General features: G+C 27.9%; 1 protein-coding gene across 1 annotated transcript in view; it reads right to left on the reverse strand.

Moving 5' to 3' along the window:
• Window positions 1-14540: 14540 nt before the first annotated feature.
• jumu (Forkhead box protein N4 jumeau) overlaps window positions 14541-21589 on the reverse strand; it is a 41208-nt gene continuing 34159 nt past the window's right edge. Inside the window, exon 3 of the mRNA XM_075288436.1 lies at window positions 14541-20288. Within this exon, the coding sequence (XP_075144551.1) occupies window positions 19821-20288 (468 nt within the window). The 3' untranslated portion in view covers window positions 14541-19820. The remainder of the gene's footprint in view (window positions 20289-21589) is intronic.

Below are 21589 nucleotides of genomic sequence, written 5' to 3' on the forward strand. Positions count from 1 at the left end.
GCCTAAGCATGTTTATATAATACACTTAAATATACATACATATGTGTTCATACGTACATTGAAATAAATATTATTTGATCATATTTAAGAATATATAATAAATGTTGTTTTAAATATGTGGGCCGTAATTGCCAATATCAAGTTGGGTAAGATAAAAACTAGTCAAAACAAGTAAATATGCACAGAAGAAAATTCACGAAAATTTTTCCAATTAAAATCTTAATTGAGTCTTAAAAAATATTCAATTAAAAATTTAATTGATTCAACAATTTTTTTAATTGAAATAAAAATGAATCACACAAATTAATAGTATCAATTAATTATTTTAATTGACTGTCAATAAAATTTTTAATTGATACTATAATTTCTGTGATTGAAGACATTTCAATTAAAAAATTAATTGGATCAATTAATTTTTTTTATTGAATCAGGACAAATATTATTGAAAATATATAAAAATTTGGGGGGGTTTGCTGCGACAAGGATGGAATGTGTCCAGAGTGGTCTGGTGGTGAGACGTACTGTTCTTGTTGCAAAATATAGTAAAATCTGAAAATTAGAAAAATTCCCTACATTTGTATACAAAAATTAAAAATCTGTCCTTTTTTCCCTACAGTTGAAAGCTTCTTTTGACAGATGAAAATGTCTTTTAAATCGATGGATGTTAAAAACACTCACTTCAAAATAGAATCACTCTACTTCAGGCAATGCTAAATGACTGATTTTGTCACGAATATTTTTCCTTATTAATACCACTTTGTACTCATCCTCTGAATCCGAAGACGAGGAAAACAAAAAAAACACTTGGATTCATAATATATTTTTACACATATATTTTAACACACAAAAACAATAAAAATATCTTAGAAATAACATAATTTGATAACAAAAAATTATTTTGAAATTTTACTATCTTCCAATTTCTTATTGCCATATGTTTACAGCAATGTAAAAAAAAGTAGTAGACAAAATAAATTACGATCGAATGCGGTGATCCAAAAATTTAATGCGATCGAAATGTTTCTCTATACGAAACAGAACTCGATGACGAATGCGGTGATTTGGCCCCAGATTTAGATATAAAGGGTGATACGGGGAGGTGGTCTGGGGGCTAATCACGGCAGTCGAAATCGAGTACTTCATCTTCGTAATGTAGTTTACGCGGATCACCGCAGTCGTTATCGAATTGTTTCTACTCGAAGTTGAACACGATAGGTAGCATGCTATCGAAAACGAAGTATGTAGTGATTTTTGAGCAGAAAAAAGGTAAACAAAAAGAAAAAAGTTGGTGAAAATGTAATTATTATTCCATTTTGGCAAAATACATTTAAGAAAATATAATATTGCTTGCATTTAGGGAATCGGATCAAAGAAAGGAATGCTCAGTAGCCGCTTCAAAAAAACTTATTTTTTCAAGAACATATTTAAAAGCTTCTTTTGACATATGAAAACGTCTTTTAAATCTATGGATGTTAAAAACACAATTTACCCTTACTCTACTTCAGGCAATGCTAAAGGACTGCTTTTGTCACGAATATTTTTCCTTATTAATGCCACTTTGTACTCATCGTCTGAATCCGAAAACGAGGAAAAAAACACTTGGATTCATAATATATTTTTACACATATATTTTAACACACAAAAACAATATAAATATCTCAGAAATAACACAATTTGATAACAAAACATTATTTTGAAATGCTACTCTCTTTCAATTTCTTATTACCATATGTTTACAGCAATGTGAAAAAAGTAGTAGACAAAATAAATTACGATCGAATGCGGTGATCCAAAAATTTAATGCGATCGAAATGTTTCTCTATACGAAACAGAACTCGATGACCAATGCGGTGATTTGGCCCCTGGCTAACTTCTGAAATCACCCATAATTCTCGTGGGAGCCTCTTCGTTCACCGTGAATAAAGGTGGAGTCATCTATCTGCTCTGCCAAAGCTATGCCTACATAGGAAAGAATGCCAAAGTTCATGGTGGGCATTAAAGTCTCCTAGCACCAATCGGTTATGCCCACACAACAGCCACTCAATGTTGGGGCTATAACCTGGAGCACAGCTATCAACCGGCGGTATATACACGTTGTATTACTCTATCTCGGCCGCTACAGACTTGACTGTTACTGCTACATTCCATATACGGGTCACTAGCACGGTTGCCACTCGAACTAAAAATAATCTAAAATTTTATTTCTATAGAAAATTTTGTCAAAATTGTATTTCTATAGAAAATCTTGTCAAATTTTATTTCTAGAGAAAATTTTGTCAAAATTTTATTTCCATAGAAATTTTTTTCCAAAATTTTATTTCTACAGAATATGTTGTCAAAATTTTATTTCTATAGAACATTTTGTCAAAATTTTATTTCTATAGAAAATTTTGTCAAAATTTTATTTCTATAGAAAATTTTGTAAAAATTTTATTTCTATAGAAAATTTTGCCAAAATTTTATTTCTATAGAAATTTTTTTCCAAAATTTTATTTCTATAGAAAATTTTGTCAACATTTTATTTCTATAGAAATTTTTTTCCAAAATTTTATTTCTATAGAAAATTTTGTCAACATTTTATTTCAATAGGAAATTTTGTCAAAATTTTATTTCAATAGAAAATCTTGTCAAAACTTTATTTCTATAGAAAATTTTGTCAAAATTTTATTTCTATAGAACATTTTGTCAAAATTTTATTTTTATAGAAAATTTTGTCAAAATTTTATTTCTATAGAAAATTTTGTCAACATTTTATTTCAATAGGAAATTTTGTCACAATTTTATTTCAATAGAAAATCTTGTCAAAACTTTATTTCTATAGAAAATTTTGTCAAAATTTTATTTCTATAGAAAAATTTGTCAAAATTTTATTTTTATAGAACATTTTGCCAAAATTTTATTTCTATAGAAAATTTTGTCAAAATTTTATTTTTATGGAACATTTTGTCAAAATTTTATTTTTATAGAAAATTTTGTCAAAATTTTATTTCTATAGAAAATTTTATCAACATTTTATTTCAATAGAAAATTTTGTCAAAATTTTATTTCTATAGAAAATTTTGTCAACATTTTATTTCTATAGAAAATTTTGTCAAAATTTTATTTCTATAGAAAATTTTGCCAAAATTTTATTTCTATAGAAAAACTTGTCAAAATTTTATTTCTATAGAAAATTTTGTCAAAATTTTATTTCTATAGAACATTTTGTGAAAATTTTATTTTTATAGAAAATTTTATCAACATTTTATTTCTTTTGTTTTGTTATTGTTGGTTTTGTTCTTTAAGCATTGTTGTTGTCTTTTATTGCAGCTTAAAACCATACATTGACTAAACTACCAGTGTAGCTTAACCAACAGAGGAAAAGAATGTTTGTCAAATTTATTTGGGCAAAGCCCTATAGACTGCAAGATGGTTGGATGGACGCACGTTTCGGAATTACCACATTCCTCATCAGCATCCTCTACTTGCAGCAAAACTATCAACCAATTATCAGAATAAATTCAGGCAGTTTATTAAACCCAACAAAAACCACACTTGAACCCTCCGAAAAAAGGTTTTACATTGATTCGAAACACATAAATTACATTACATAAATTCGAAACAAACATATCTCATATTTCGATCGAAGATCGATCCAATACGTATATAATTCAGTTTGACAAAGTAGACATAAAATTTTCACAAAATTTTGTACAGAAATAAAATTTTAACAAAATTTTCTATAGAAATAAAAATTTTGACAAAAATTTCTACAGAAATAAAATTTTAACAAAATTTTCTATAGAAATAAACTTTTGACAAAATTTTCTATAGAAATAAAATCTTGGTAGATTATTTTTGGCTCGAGTGGCAACCATGATTATGAACCGATATGGACCAATTTTTGTGTGATTGGACCAATTTTGGTATGGTTGTTAGCGACCATATACTAACACCACGTTCCTAATTTGAACCGGATCGGATGAATTTTGCTCCTCCAAGAGGCTCCGGAGGTCAAATCTGGAGAACGTTTCATATGGGGGCTATATATAATTATGGACCGATTTGGACCAATTCTGCCACGGTTGTTAAAGATCATATACTAACACCATGTTCCAAATTACAACCGGATTGGATGAAATTTGATTCTCTTGGAGACTTCGCAACACAAATCTGGGGATCGGTTTATGTGGGCGCTATATATAATTATGGACCGATGTGGACCAATTTTTGTACGGTTGTTAGAGACCATATCCCAACATCATGTACCAAATTTTAGCCGGATCGGATGAAATTTGCTTCTCTTTGAGGCTCCGCAAGCCAAATCTGGGGATCGGTTTATATGGGGGCTATATATAATTATGGACCGATGTGGACCAATTTTTGCATGATTGTTAGAGACCATATACCAACACCATGTACCAAATTTCAGCCGGATCGGATGAAATTTTCTTCTCTTTGAGGCTCCGCAAGCCAAATCTGGGGATCGGTTTATATGGGGGCTATATATAATTATGGACCGATGTGAACCAATTTTTGCATGGTTGTTAGAGACCATATACCAACACCATGTACCAAATTTCAGCCGGATCGGATGAAATTTGCTTCTCTTTTAGGCTCCGCAAGCCAAATCTGGGGATCGGTTGATATGGGGGCTATACATAATTATGGACCGATGTGAACCAATTTTTGCATGGTTGTTAGAGACCATATACCAACACCATGTACCAAATTTCAGCCGGATCGGATGAAATTTGCTTCTCTTTTAGGCTCCGCAAGCCAAATCTGGGGATCGGTTTATATGGGGGCTATATATAATTATGGACCGATGTGGACCAATTTTTGCATGGTTGTTAGAGACCATATACCAACACCATATACCAAATTTCAGCCGGATCGGATGAAATATGCTTCTATTAGAGGCAGGGATCCGGAGCGGTCCATTTTTTTCGCTCCGCTCCGCTCCCGCTCCGGAGAAAAAAAAACCGCTCCGCTCCACGCTCCGCTCCGCGAAAAAAAAATCGCTCCGCTCCACGCTCCGCTCCGCTCCTCTTCGAGAAAATTATAGTACAAATATTGTATTATTTGTTCAATTGAGTTTTATTATACCCTGCTCCACACTGTGGAACAGGGTATTATAAGTTAGTGCATATGTTTGCAACGCCCAGAAGGAGACGAGATAGACACATGGTGTCTTTGGCAAAAATGCTCAGGGTGGGCTCTTGAGTCGATATAGTGATGTCCGTCTGTCCGTCTGTCCGTGAACACATTTTTGTAATCAAAGTCTAGGTCGCAGTTTTAGTCCAATCGACTTCAAATTTGACACAAGTATATGCTTTGGCTCAGAATAGAACCCTATTGATTTTGGAAGAAATCGGTTCAGATTTAGATATAGCTCCCATATATATATATTTCGCCCGATATGGACTTATATGGCCCCAGAAGCCAGAGTTTTACCCTAATTTGCTTAAAATTTTGCAGAAGAAGAACAATTAGCACTAGAGTCAAGTGTGTCAAATTTTATTGAAATCGGTTCAGATTTAGATATAGCTCCCATATATATCTTTCGCCCGATATGGACTAATACGGTCCCAGAAGCTAGAGTTTTATCCCAATTAGGTTGAAATTTTGCACTAGGGGTACAATTAGTAATGTAGTCAAGTATGCCAAATTTTATTGAAATCGGTTCAGATTTAGATATAGCTCCCACATATAGCTTTCGACCGATTAACACTCATATGACCACAGAGGTCAATTTTTAACTCCGATTTAGTTGAAATTTTCCATAGGGAGTAGAATTAGCATTGTAGCTATGCCTGTCAAATTTGGTTTAAATCGGTTCAGATTTAGATACAGCTCTCATATATATGTTTTTCTGATTTCGACAAAAATGGTCAAAATACCAACATTTTCATTGTAAAATCGGCACTGCTTAGTCGAAAAGTTGTAAAAATGACTCTAATTTTCCTAAACTTCTAATACATATATATTGAGCGATAAATCATAAATAAACGTTTGCGAAGTTTCCTTAAAATTACTTCAGATTTAAATGTTTCCCATATTTTTTTATTACAAAGTTAGTCCACCCTAGTGCATTAGCCGACTTAAATTTTGAGTCTATAGATTTTGTAGAAGTCTATCAAATTCTGTCCAGATCGAGTGATATTTAAATGTATATATTTGGGACAAACCTTTATATATAGCCCCCAACACATTTGACTGATGTGATATGGTATCGAAAATTTAGATCTACAAAGTGGTGTAGGGTATAATATAGTCGGCCCCGCCCGACATTAGACTTTCCTTACTTGTTTTATTTAGAAAAATCGGGTGGTACATATATGGGAGCTATAGCTAAATCTGAACCGATTTCGATGATTTTTTGCACATATAGTTAGTGCTATAGAAGATTACATTTAGCCAACTTTGAGTAAGATCGGTTGATAAATAAGGGTTTTATGACATAATTTGGCAAAATTGGGCGATACATATATATGGGACCAATATTTAAATCTGAACCGATTTCGATGAAATTTTCAGAAATTTTTTGACGACGATCGGTTAGTAAAAAAGTGCAACGTGACCCCATTTGTCGAAATCGAGCAATACATATATATGCTATATCTAAATTTGATCCGATTTATTCCAAATTCAATAGCGTTCGTCCTTGTACCCAAAAAAACTCCCTGTACCAAACTTCATCAAAATCGGTTAATAATTGCGACCGGAATCCTGTGAACAACAAATACATGGACAGACGGGCGGACGGACACCAAGCGCTAGATCGACTCAGGAGGTGATCCTGAGTCGATCGGTATATACTTTATTGGGTCTAAAATCAATATTTCTGGTAGGCACATTTTTTGGCAGATCAAACTTATTATACCCTAACCACTATGTGGTTTAGGGTATAATGACTTTAAAACAATGCGTTGAAACATTTTATTAATTTTGAAGATTTTTTCAGAAATATTAAATCCATTTTGACTTCATTAAAACAAAATTTTCATTCATGTTAGGATACACATTTTTATGTCGAATCACTTAGCTTAGAGACTTTTAGACAAGGAAAAAACTTTACTTCAGAGAAATACGTTTTCTATTCTAAGCAAAATTCGTATTCATATTTTACGCATGTGAAATATTTGGCCTCCCGAAAATATTCTTTGCGGTGCACCATCTACTATTTAATATGTGATAGAAACCAAATTTATGAAAATGGACCAAATTCTGTTTGGTCCGACCATCGGACCAAATTTAAAAATTAGAAATTTTTTGGACCAATTTTGGTCCGATCGGACCAAAACGGCAACGCTAATTGGAATTGAAAGTCTATACACAGAGTAGAAGTAGCTACTCTCCGAAAGTGTTTTTGTTTTGCAACAGACGTAGAGAAGAGGTTTTGTTATAAAGGGTGATTCTTTTGAGGTTAGGATTTTCATGCATTAGTATTTGACAGATCACGTGGGATTTCAGACATGGTGTCAAAGAGAAAGATGTTCAGTATGCTTTGACATTTCATCATGAATAGACTTACTAACGAGCCACAACGTCGAATTTTCAGTGAATGGGCCCTAGAAAAGTTGGCAGAAAATCCGCTTTTTTATCGACAAATTTTGTTCAGCGATGAGGCTCATTTCTGGTTGAATGGCTACGTAAATAAGCAAAATTGCCGCATTTGGAGTGAAGAGCAACCAGAAGCCGTTCAAGAACTGCCCATGCATCCCGAAAAATGCACTGTTTGGTGTGGTTTGTACGCTGGTGGAATCATTGGACCGTATTTTTTCAAAGATGCTGTTGGACGCAACGTTACGGTGAATGGCGATCGCTATCGTTCGATGCTAACAAACTTTTTGTTGCCAAAAATGGAAGAACTGAACTTGGTTGACATGTGGTTTCAACAAGATGGCGCTACATGCCACACAGCTCGCGATTCTATGGCCATTTTGAGGGAAAACTTCGGAGAACAATTCATCTCAAGAAATGGACCGGTAAGTTGGCCACCAAGATCATGCGATTTGACGCCTTTAGACTATTTTTTGTGGGGCTACGTCAAGTCTAAAGTCTACAGAAATAAGCCAGCAACTATTCCAGCTTTGGAAGACAACATTTCCGAAGAAATTCGGGCTATTCCGGCCGAAATGCTCGAAAAAGTTGCCCAAAATTGGACTTTCCGAATGGACCACCTAAGACGCAGCCGCGGTCAACATTTAAATGAAATTATCTTCAAAAAGTAAATGTCATGGACCAATCTAACGTTTCAAATAAAGAACCGATGAGATTTTGCAAATTTTATGCGTTTTTTTAAAAAAAAAAGTTATCAAGCTCTTAACAAATCACCCTTTATTTGTAATGTGTGTGTGTATGTTTATGTTTATGTTTGCAACAACCTCCATCGAAATCAGTCCGTGGTATACCTACGAATATTCTTACTCAGATCTAGTGTTACCTAATTTCGCTTTTTTCTCTTTTATTGCAAAAATACATTTTCGAACAGCGTTTTTAAGAAATGTTCGTTCTCAAAAAAGTAGATAACATGCAATAATACAAATCAAGTCAATGTGAAAAAAAATAAACTAAATGTATATGCGCACATTTTTCAACCAAAATTGAAACTATCCATAATTTTAATTAAATTTTCGAGAACTAATATCAGAAATAAGAGAATTCTAGGATATAGTACAATAGTAAAGCAAATATGAATGTCCTTACACTGAAAAAAAAATTTCTTAATTATTAAAGTCATGTTGACATTACCTCAAAAATTTTATCTTTCATGTTATGATACACATTTTTAAGTAAAATCACTTAGTTATAAGGACATTACAACTTCATTCAAAAGTTTAGAGAAATGCGTCTTCCATGTTAAGCAAAATTTGCATTCTTATTCTAAGGACATGAAATCTTTGACTTCACGACAATATTTTTTTCAGTGTAGAAAACTAAAAAATTAAATATAAATAAGATCATTTAATTGCATTTATTTGACGTTCATTACAAACTACTAGCTATATTTGAAATTACCTACACAGTGTAATTTCAAAGTTACACATTTCATTCAAGTAACATTTTATTCGGAGCGGAACGGTTTTTCATTTGGAAACCGCTCCGCTCCCGCTCCGCTCCGGATTTTAGAAATGCCGCTCCCGCTCCGCTCCCGCTCCGGCAAAAAAAAGGGCTTGCTCCGCTCCGCTCCACGCTCCGCTCCGGATCCCTGGTTAGAGGCTCCACAAGCCAAATCTGAGGGTCCCTTTATATGGGGGCTATACGTAAGAGTGGACCGATATGTCCCGTTTTCAATACCATCCGACCTACATCGATAACAACTACTTGTGCCAAGTTTCAAGTCGATAGCTTGTTTCGTTCGGAAGTTAGCGTGATTTCAACAGACGGACGGACGGACATGCTTAGATCGACTCAGAATTTCACCACGACCCAGAATATATATACTTTATGGGGTCTTAGAGCAATATTTCGATGTGTTACAAACGGAATGACAAAGTTAATATACCCCCATCCTATGATGGAGGGTATAACAAAACAAAACAAATGGAAAAAGAAGAGGAGGCACGCTCAAAATAAACCCAGCCATGTGAATTCAAATCGATGATTTGACAGTGGCATAGGAAAAGAGATATGTTTGTTTCGAATTTATTTCGGCATAAGCCGGCTATCAATGTAAAACCTTTTTTCGGAGGGTTCAAGTGTGGTTTTTGTTGGGTTTAATATACTGCCTGAATTTATTCTGATAATTGGTTGATAGTTTTGCTGCAAGTAGAGGATGCTGATGAGGAATGTGGTAATTCCGAAACGTGCGTCCATCCAACCATCTTGCAGTCTATAGGGCTTTGCCCAAATAAATTTGACAAACATTCTTTTCCTCTGTTGGTTAAGCTACACTGGTAGTTTAGTCAATGTATGGTTTTAAGCTGCAATAAAAGACAACAACAAAACATTTTATTTCTATAGAAATTTTTTTCCAAAATTTTATTTCTATAGAATATGTTGTCAAAATTTTATTTCTATAGAACATTTTGTCAAAATTTTATTTTTATAGAAAATTTTGTCAAAATTTTATTTCTATAGAACATTTTGTCAAAATTTTATTTCAATAGGAAATTTTGTCAAAATTGTATTTCTATAGAAAATTTTGTCAAAATTGTATTTCTATAGAAAATTTTGCCAAAATTTTATTTCTATAGAAAATTTTGTCAAAATTTTATTTCTATAGAAATTTTTTTCCAAAATTTTATTTCTATAGAATATGTTGTCAAAATTTTATTTCTATTGAAAATTTTGTCAAAATTTTATTTCTATAGAAAATTTTATCAAAATTTTATTTCAATAGGAAATTTTGTCAAAATTTTATTTCAATAGGAAATTTTGTCAAAATTTTATTTCTATTGAAAATTTTGTCATAATTTTATTTCAATAGAAAATTTTGTCAACATTTTATTTCAATAGAAAATTTTGTCAAAATTGTATTTCTATACAAAATTTTGTCAAAATTTTATTTTTATAAAAAATTTTGTCAAAATTTTATTTCTATAAAAATTTTATCAAAATTTTATTTCAATAGGAAATTTTATCAAAATTTTATTTCTATAGAAAATTTTGTCAAAATTTTATTTCTATTGAAAATTTTGTCAAAATTTTATTTCAATAGAAAATTTTGTCAAAATTGTATTTCTATACAAAATTTTGTCAAAATTTTATTTCTATAGAAAATTTTCTTAAAATTTTATTTCTATAGAAAATCTTGTCAAAATTTTATTTCTATAGAAAATTTTGTCAAAATTTTTTTCTATAGAAATTTTTTTCCAAAATTTTATTTCTATAGAATATGTTGTCAAAATTTTATTTCTATAGAACATTTTGTCTAAATTTTATTTTTATAGAAAATTTTGTCAAAATTTTATTTCTATAGAAAATTTTATCAACATTTTATTTCAATAGGAAATTTTGTCAAAATTTTATTTCTATAGAAAATTTTGTCAAAATTTTATTTCTATAGAAAATTTTGCCAAAATTTTATTTCTATAGAAAATTTTGTCAAAATTTTATTTCTATAGAAATTTTTTTCCAAAATTTTATTTCTATAGAATATGTTGTCAAAATTTTATTTCTAAAGAAAATTTTGTCAAAATTTTATTTCTAAAGAAAATTTTGTCAAAATTTTATTTCTATAGAAAATTTTGTCAAAATTTTATTTCTATAGTACATTTTGTGAAAATTTTATTTTTATAGAAAATTTTATCAACATTTTATTTATATAGAAATTTTTTTCCAAAATTTTATTTCTATAGAATATGTTGTCAAAATTTTATTTCTATAGAACATTTTGTCAAAATTTTATTTTTATAGAAAATTTTGTCAAAATTTCATTTCTATAGAACATTTTGTCAAAATTTTATTTCAATAGGAAATTTTGTCAAAATTTTATTTCTATAGAAAATTTTGTCAACATTTTATTTCTATAGAATATGTTGTCAAAATTTTATTTCTATAGAACATTTTGTCAAAATTTTATTTTTATAGAAAATTTTGTCAAAATTTTATTTCTATAGAAAATTTTATCAAAATTTTATTGCAATAGGAAATTTTGTCAAAATTTTATTTCAATAGGAAATTTTGTCAAAATTTTATTTCTATAGAAAATTTTGTCAAAATTTTATTTTTATAGAAAATTTTGTCAACATTTTATTTTTATAGAAACTTTTATCAACATTTTATTTCAATAGAAAATTTTGTCAAAATTTTATTTCTATAGAAAAATTTGTCAAAATTTTATTTCTAAAGAAGATTTTGCCAAAATTTTATTTCTATAGAAAATTTTGTCAAAATTTTATTTCAATAGGAAGTTTTGTCAAAATTGTATTTCTATAGAAAATTTTGTCAAAATTTTATTTCTATACAAAATTTTGTCCAAATTGTATTTCTATAGAAAATCTTGTCAATTTTTTTTTTCTATAGAATATGTTGTCAAAATTTTATTTCTATAGAACATTTTGTCAAAATTTTATTTTTATAAAAAATTTTGTCAAAATTTTATTTCTATAAAAATTTTATCAAAATTTTATTTCAATAGGAAATTTTATCACAATTTTATTTCTATAGAAAATTTTGTCAAAATTTTATTTCTATTGAAAATTTTGTCAAAATTTTATTTCTATAGAAAATTTTGTCAAAATTTTATTTCTATAGAAAATTTTGCCAAAATTTTATTTCTATAGAAAATTTTGCCAAAATTTTATTTCTATAGAAAATTTTGTCAAAATTTTATTTCTATAGAAATTTTTTTCCAAAATTTTATTTCTATAGAATATGTTGTCAAAATTTTATTTCTAAAGAAAATTTTGTAAAAATTTTATTTCTATAGAAAATTTTGTCAAAATTTGATTTCTATAGAAAATTTTGTCAAAATTTGATTTCTATAGAAAATTTTGTCAAAATTTGATTTCTATAGAAAATTTTGTCAAAATGGTATTTCAATAGAAAATGTTCTTAAAATTTTATTTCTATAGAAAATCTTGTCAAAATTTTATTTCTATAGAAAATTTTGTCAAAATTTTATTTCTATAGAACATTTTGTGAAAATTTTATTTGTATAGAAAATTTTGTCAAAATTTTATTTCTATAGAAAATTTTATCAAAATTTTATTTCAATAGGAAATTTTGTCAAAATTTTATTTCTATAGAAAATTTTGTCAAAATTTTATTTCAATAGAAAATTTTGTCAAATTTTATTTCTATAGAAAATTTTGTCAAAATTTTATTTCAATAGAAAATTTTGTCAAAATTTTATTTCAATAGAAAATGTTGTCAAAATTTTATTTCTATAGAAAATTTGTTTGCCAAAATTTTATTTCTATAGAAAATTTTGTCCACATTGTATTTCTATAGAAAATCTTGTCAAAATTTTTTTTCTATAGAATATGTTGTCAAAATTTTAGTTCTATAGAAAATTTTGTCAAAATTTTATTTCTAAAGAAAATTTTGTTAAAATTTTATTTCTAAAGAAAATTTTGCCAAAATTTTATTTCTATAGAAAATTTTGCCAAAATTTTATTTCAATAGAAAATTTTGCCAAAATTTTATTTCTATAGAAAATTTTGTCAAAATTTTATTTCTATAGAAAATTTTGTCAAAATTTTATTTCTATAGAAAATTTGTTTGCCAAAATTTTATTTCTATAGAAAATTTTGTCAAAATTTTATTTCTATAGAAAATTTTGCCAAAATTTTATTTCTGAAGAAAATTTTGTCAAATTTTTTTTTCCAAAATTTTATTTCTATAGAATATGTTGTCAAAATTTTATTTCTATAGAACATTTTGTCAAAATTTTATTTTTATAGAAAATTCTGTCAACATTTTATTTCTATAGAAAATTTTATCAACATTTTATTTCAATAGGAAATTTTGTCAAAATTATATTTCTATAGAAAATTTTATCAACATTTTATTTCAATAGGAAATTTTGTCAAAATTTTATTTCTATAGAAAACTTTGTCAAAATTTTATTTCTATAGAAAATTTTGCCAAAATTTTATTTCTATAGAAAATTTTGCCAAAATTTTATTTCTATAGAAAATTTTGTACAAATTGTATTTCTATAGAAAATCTTGTCAAATTTTTTTTTCTATAGAATATGTTTTCAAAATTTTACTTCTATAGAACATTTTGTCAAAATTTTATTTCTATAGAAAATTTTGTAAAAATTTTATTTCTTATTTTGTCAAATTTTATTTCTATAGAAAATTTTGTCAAATTTTATTTCTATAGAAAATTTTGTCAAAATTTTATTTCAATGGAAAATGTTGTCAAAATTTTATTTCTATAGAAAATTTTGTCAAATTTTATTTCTATAGAAAATTTTGTCAAAATTTTATTTCTATAGAAAATTTTATCAAAATTTTATTTCAATAGAAAATTTTGTCAAAATTTTATTTCAATAGATAATGTTGTCAAAATTTTATTTCTATAGAAAATTTTGTCAAAATTTTATTTCAATAGAAAATTTTGTCAAAATTTTATTTCAATAGAAAATTTTGTCAAAATTTTATTTCTATAGAAAATTTTGTCAAAATTGTATTTCTATAGAAAATTTTCTTAAAATTGTATTTCTATAGAAAATCTTGTCAAAATTTTATTTCTATAGAAAATCTTGTCAAAATTTTATTTCTATAGAAAATTTTGTCAAAATTTTATTTCTATAGAACATTTTGTAAAAATTTTATTTTTATAGAAAATTTTGTCAAAATTTTATTTCTATAGAAACTTTTATCAACATTTTATTTCAATAGAAAATTTTGTCAAAATTTTATTTCTATAGAAAATTTTGTCAAATTTTTATTTCCATAGAAAATTTTGTCAATATTTTATTTCAGTAAAACAAATCTACCAATTTTTGGTAGAATTCTACCACTGTGGCATCCGTGGTCACGGGATAGTTCTATACTGCACGGAACGGTGTAATATGAAAGCCAGGCCACCACATGTTGTTTCGTCCGTATACCCTGAACTTCGTTCCCTTTGCAGTTTTCATATAATAAAACACGTCCTTTTTTAAATTTTTTTCTTTTGTTTTATTAATTTTTATGTAGTATATATTATGTACATAGAAAAATAGGATTATGTATATGATATCATATATATCTATATATATGTAGTATACGGGTCTATATTTTACATTTAAAAATTATAATATTATAAAAGTTTTTGTATTTTTTTCGCTTTTGTTTTTAATTTAAAAAATTTTGTACTTTATTGCATGTTGCTCAAAATGATGTTGGTTGAAATTGGCTGGTTGGGCTAGCTTGGTTAGCAAACAACTGGTTGAGGAAATTTTGTGAGGTGTGTGGGTGTGTGTATGGAGAAAATCTGTATTTTAGTTAAACGATTAGTATATATTCTTTTTAAATTATACCAGTTCCAACATACACTACTCTAGATGCAAATGTACATCAATTGACTCAGTTTTGTATATAAAATATTTACGTTTCTTAACGGTTAAGTTGCGTCTTTATACAAAAAAAAAAAACAAAATTATTATTTATATATAAAGTATAAATGAAACAATTCTGTTGTATTATTGTTTATTGTATATGTATTGTATAATTGATGGATTTATGATGATAATAATGATGATGATGGGTTGGTTATGTTTATCGAGGTTCTGGCAATGTTCAAAAACAACAAATACTGAAATGGTTAAGTGTATTTAAATATGGGGTCATAGCAATAATCAATTTGATAATTGCTAGATTTACTTTAAATTCAAGTAAAGAAAAACAAGGAATGTTATTTTCTTCGTGATCAAGTAAATATCAAAATATATTGTCTAAATTCTTAATAAAGTCGGATTTTACAATAAAAGATCAAATAAGAAATCAATTTTCGTCAAGAATTCAAATAAAAAAAAATAAAACAAGAAACACTTCTTTTTTTTTGTGTAGTCAGGATTTAGAAAATAAAAAAAAAAGAAACCATAGGCATACTATAATGCATGCTATATATGTATGTTTTAATGATATACACCGTGAGATCAATTCATTATGTTACATTTGAAAAACAATTTAGTTTTACTGTCATTTTGACTTTTGTTGCAAAAGTTCAAATTGTCAATTAATGTGGTCATTTAATTTTGAAAATAAAAATGAAACAAAGAAAATTTTTCTTTAATTTTTTTTTTTGCTGTACATTTTTTTTTTTTTTTTTGATTTGTTTTTTTTTATGATGGTATTAATATAATATTCGATATTTTTTTAATGAAAACTAAAACTAATTAAGAGGTATTCGAACTCTTTCTCTAGGTTATAGAGCTATTTACTAGGATAAAATTACAAATACACATTTTGTTTCCATTTACTTTCTTTTGTATTTCTATTTTCTTGTATATAGGAAAACTGAATTGGAAATGGAGTTTATTTTGTGACCTATTTTTTTTCAAGGTATTTTTGTATACCTTTTCCTGTTGTTTTTTTTTTTTTTTTTTTGAATCGAAACTTAAAAGAATTTTAAAAACAAAATTTTACTCAAAAATTATAAATAAATAAAATTTTAATTCATATTTCTTCTAATATGCAAAAAACGGGTTTTTTTTTTCTTTTGTGTATAAATTTTGATATGTTCCTATCTAAAAAAAAAAAACTGAAAACAACAAATCTATGGATATTAAATTATACAACTAATAGTTTTTTTTCTCTTTTCTCTAATACATATTTCAAGAAGAACTTTTAAAAAGGAATTTTATTTTGAGATGTGATAGCCAGCCAAGGATGGAGTGCCACGAAATAACACATCCGCAATAAAAAACCAATTTTTTTTTCATAATGAAAATTTTAAAAAAATATTGTTCGAAATAACACTCGGAGAAATAACTGAAATTCCCATGAATAAATACCCCAAAAATTTTCAATGAAATGTAGACCCAAATTTATCATGTTAGAGAAATAACTGAAATTCCCATGAATAAATACCCCAAAAATTTTTCAATGAAATATAGACCCAAATTATCATGATAAGAAATAAGCCCTCAAAGTCTATAGAAAATATTTTCTTGCATTTACTGTTTCCAAAAAACAAAAAAAAAATAAAATAAAATAAAAGCATTCCAAAACTTTTCTTGTAACAAGTCATTAGTGACAAGTAGGGATTTTAAGCTTTGGACAAATTCTGCTTAAATTTATTCCAAAACCCAAACAATATCCCAAGCTTTGGTATAATTAGTTTTCGAAAGGGAAATTCAAAACTTTCTTCTATGGATGGAAATCAATGTGATCCCTAGCCTTCGAAAGGAAAACTTTTTTCTATGGATGGAAATCAATGTGATCGATCTAACGCTGATCAATTCTACAATCACCCATTTCATTTCATTAGTTTAGCTCAATAGATTGATATTTAACACTTCAATATTTGTGTGATTTTATTTACACTCCTTTTCACCTTCAAAAAATAAAAAAAAAGGAATTTCCCAAACATGCAATAATCCCATTGCAGTATTGGTTCTCTTATTCGCACACACAAAAATTTTTTTTCTGATTCAATCACGAAATTAATTGATCCAATTAATTTTTAATTGAAATGTCTTCAATCACAGAAATGATAGTATCAATTAAAAATTAATTGAAGATCAATTAAAAAGTTAATTGATCCAATTAAAAAATTAATTGATACTATTATTTTTGTGATTGATTTTTGTTTCAATTAAAAAATTTGTTGAATGAATAAAATTTTTAATTGAATATTTTTTAAAACTCAATTAAAATTTTAATTGGAAAATTTTTCGTGAAATTTTTTTGTGTCCATATGATTCAAGGTATTTTTTTTTTTTTTGTTTCTTCTAAATTTTGAACCTTAATGTTCTTGGTCTTAACATAATCGTTTCGGACCTTATATCCTTTCAATTTTGGTCCTTTATATAATTGGGCTTATTAATAAGCGGAAACAAATGCATGAAAATATCCGGGCCTGTTTTGGTAGACACATGAATCTCAATCGTGAGGTGTCCCGCTGTTCTGGAGTACACTTTTTTTACCGGCAAAATGGAAACAAATGCATGAAAATATCCGGGCTTGTTCTGGTAGACACATGAATCACTATCGTGAGGTGTCCCACTGATCGGGATTACACCTTTTTTTACCGGCAAAATGGCAAATGGGTTTAGTTTATAGTTTGTGTCTGCAAATAAAATACATTGCAGAATTTACATTTGCAGCATTTTACATTTTCGGATCAGATGTTCGAAAAAGGAGTTCTCAAGAGTGACTGAGAGTGTGTTGTGCGGTGAGTGTGTTGTGCGGTGAGCAGACCCAGAGCTGACATAAATTACATTTGGAGAATTTTTTCCTTTCAAATTTGGTCGTTTATTTTCATTGGTCTTAACACTGACCATATTTCCTCTTTATCTAGAAAACTCCGTAATTGTTAAAATAACAAACAAAATGACTTTAAATATAATTTCAAGGGGAATTTAAAGAATCTTTAGAAATTTTTGTGGATCATGGATCTCAAAACCTTTGAAAATTCAAAGGCATTTTAAAAAGAGTATCTACTCTATAAAATATTTCCTTTAATACGAGCATTTATATTTGAAAAAAAAAAAAAATACCTGCTGATCGAATTTTCAGAGGAATTTTATATTGAGAATTGTTTTCTTTCAAATTTGGTCTTTTATTTTCATTGGTCTTAATACTGACCTTATTTCCTCTTTATCTAGAAAACTCCGTAATTGTTAAAATAACAAACAAAATAACTTCAAATATAATTTCAAGAGGAATTTAAAGAATCTTTAGAAATTTTTGTGGATCATGGATCTCAAAACAATTTGAAAATTCAAAGGCATTGTACAAGAGTCTCTACTCTATAATATATTTCCTTTAATACGAGCATTTATATTTGCGAAAAAAATGTCTGCTTATTGAATTTTCAGAGGAAATTTATATTGAGAATTGTTTCCTTTCAAATTTGGTCGTTTATTTTCATTGGTCTTAACACTGACCTTATTTCCTCTCTATCTAGAAAACTCCGTAATTGTTAAAATAACAAACAGAATGACTTCAAATATAATTTCAAGGGGAATTTAAAGAATCTTTAGAAATTTTTGTGATTCATGGATCTCAAAACAATTTGAAAATTCAAAGGCATTTTAAAAGAGTATCTACTCTATAATATATTTCCTTTAATAAGAGCATTTATATTTGAAAAAAAATGTCTGCTGATCGAATTTTCAGAAGAATTTTTTCCATACTGAAACTTTTATTTAATTGATTGGTAAATTATTTAAAAAAAATATTCTATGAAGTTTTTCCCCCGTTACAAAGGCTAAAAAAATTATTATATCAACAAAAGTGTTTATTTTTGGGTCTAGACCCAAGCTGAAGACCCTTTTCTTTCTGGGTGGTGTAATTTCATGGAACTCTACTATGTTATAATTTCTCCTCTCCAGTATTATTCCGTTTATTCGTTGATCGTTGTATATTTAAAACAGGGATGGGCTAATCATTAAATTTCTCTAAGAGATTCCAAATTGGTATGATTTTTCTTCTTTTTTTTTTTGAAATCATATATAAATTTATAGCTTTTAATGGAATTTAATTGTATAGTAAATACCAAAACAAAACTTGAAGATGTGTAACAAAACAAAATTAAATTAATTGAATTCACATTTTCTCTATATATATGTAAGTAGGTGTGTGTGTGTGTGTGTGTGGGATATTTGTTCATCATTTAAGTAAAACCAGAAAATTAAAAAAAAAAAAACTCATACAGTAAAAAAAATTACATACGAATAAATAAGAATTCCTAATATTTTAGCATTAACTTATACAGAGGAAAAAACGAAACTTAAAATTACTTAAGCGTATTTTGTAGCAACTAAAAATTACTATATTAATATTAATATATATATAGCATAAACTATATACTAGAACTTATGTTGGCAGGTTTTTTTTTTTGAAAGGGGAGTATAGCAATTTATGACCGAAATATTATTAATTAAAGAAAAAAAGAGCATTACTACAAATTTTCTTACAAGTTGTTGTCGTTTTTGCTACACCCCCCTCTATAATGAATCCTTTTTGCAATTTGTTGTACGGCTTAATATATGTAAATGCTATGCAAAAGTTTTTGTATATAGCTTTTTCTTAACACTTGCCCTTTCAAATTACAAATTAATAGGAATGTATATTGACCCGCCATAATTCACCATTGCTGTCTGGCTTTCATTTTTCCTATGTACTTCAAGGCAAGGATAATGAGTTATGTGGTGAAGGGGGCAAAGGAATATCAATATTATCCCAAAAACAAATTCTCCATTAATAGTTAACAGCAATTTAGCTCATCTAAGCTATTCTATTCACCAATTGCATTTTACGACGATTTTGATTATCATTGGATGCTAATGAACCTCCGATGATTTGTGTAAATTGTCCATTAGAGGTTTGCTGTTGTATGCCACCACCGCCTCCACCATTTGCAGATATAGTTTGCACCACAATTTGTTGTTGCTGCAATTGCTGTTGTATATGCTGCAAATCTTGGATATTTTGAACCTTAACTATTTTCTTGATATTTTGCATTTGTAGTTGATTCTGAATTTGACGTTGCTGATTTTGAATTTGCTTTTCGATTTCACCGGCAGGTCCTATCGAATAATTGATATTTAATCGTGCCCTTTTCGGTGATTGATGATTTTCGCTATTGGCAATATAATCGGCTGGACTTAATTCAATGATATCCGATTGACTGATGGCCATACGAACGGCCTCCTTGTCATCATCAATATCGATGGCATCATAGATATCTTCGACCTAGGGGGAATATAAGATAAGAAAAGAAAAATTCATTAGATTAAGGTTTAGCAACAACAACAACAACAACAAGTAAGTAAAGTCTAAAGTCAGGTGGGGCCGACTATATTATACCCTTCACCACTTGGTAGACCAAAATTTGTGTTACCATCTCAACTCCTTCATGAAGGTTTATATTCCCATATACAAATATTTATATCTTAACCGATTTGGAGACAATTTTTTGTACTTCCACAAAATCTCTAGAACTAAAATTTAAATCGGCTGATGCCCTGAGATGAAGCACAATGTTACTAAAAAAAATATGGGAAGCATTTAAATCTGAACCAATTTTGAGGCAACTTCTTCGCAAAAGCGTATTTATGATTTATCGGTCGATAGATGTGTATGAGAGTAATAGGAAAATTTGAGTCATTTTTACAAGTTTTCGACTTAGAAGTGGCGATTTTATAAGGGAAATTTGGGTATTTTGGCCATTTTGGCCAAAATAGGAAAAACATATATATGAAAGCTATATCGAAATCTGAATCGATTTCAATAAAATTTCACATGCATACACCCAAAGAAATTTGTTAGTAGGGACAGCAGAAAAGTCTGCAAAAAACAGCAGAAAGTCTGCTGGAAAAGGGACAGCAGTCACTGTTCGCTGAAATAGCAAACATTTCCTGTTATTTTTGAAGCTGGATTACACTAAAACATGTTTTATTTTGGCTAAAACAAATAAAAATGTCAACTTAGGAGCTATCCTAACATAATTAAAACAATATTTTATGAATATCTATAGTATTTGACAAAAAAATCTGAATATTTATCGAATTGAGGCATAACAGCAAACAAAATGTTTGCTGATCGTATTTAGGAGCTTGTAAGTATATTACAGAGCAAAAATATACCAAAAACTACTTTTGGTTCTTAAATATGATTTGGGGAAAAATTTATAACCTAAAAATTTTATAAATTGTTGTTCATTTGGCCCTGAAGTACAAAAATATAACTGCAGACATCGACTGCTGTTTTTAGCAGACTTTTTTCTATGAGTGTAGTTACTATGTTAATTCTACTCCCTGTGCAAAATTTCCCGTAAATCGGATTACAACTTTGACCTCTGCGGTCGTATGATGGAAAATCGGGCGAAAGATATATATATATATATATATATATATATATATATATATATATATATATATATATATATATATATATATATATATATATATATATATATATATATATATATATATATATATATATATATATATATATATATATATATATATATATATATATATATATATATATAT

The sequence above is a fragment of the Haematobia irritans genome, chromosome 1 (assembly GCF_050003625.1).
Source record: "Haematobia irritans isolate KBUSLIRL chromosome 1, ASM5000362v1, whole genome shotgun sequence".
NCBI lineage: Eukaryota > Metazoa > Arthropoda > Insecta > Diptera > Muscidae > Haematobia > Haematobia irritans.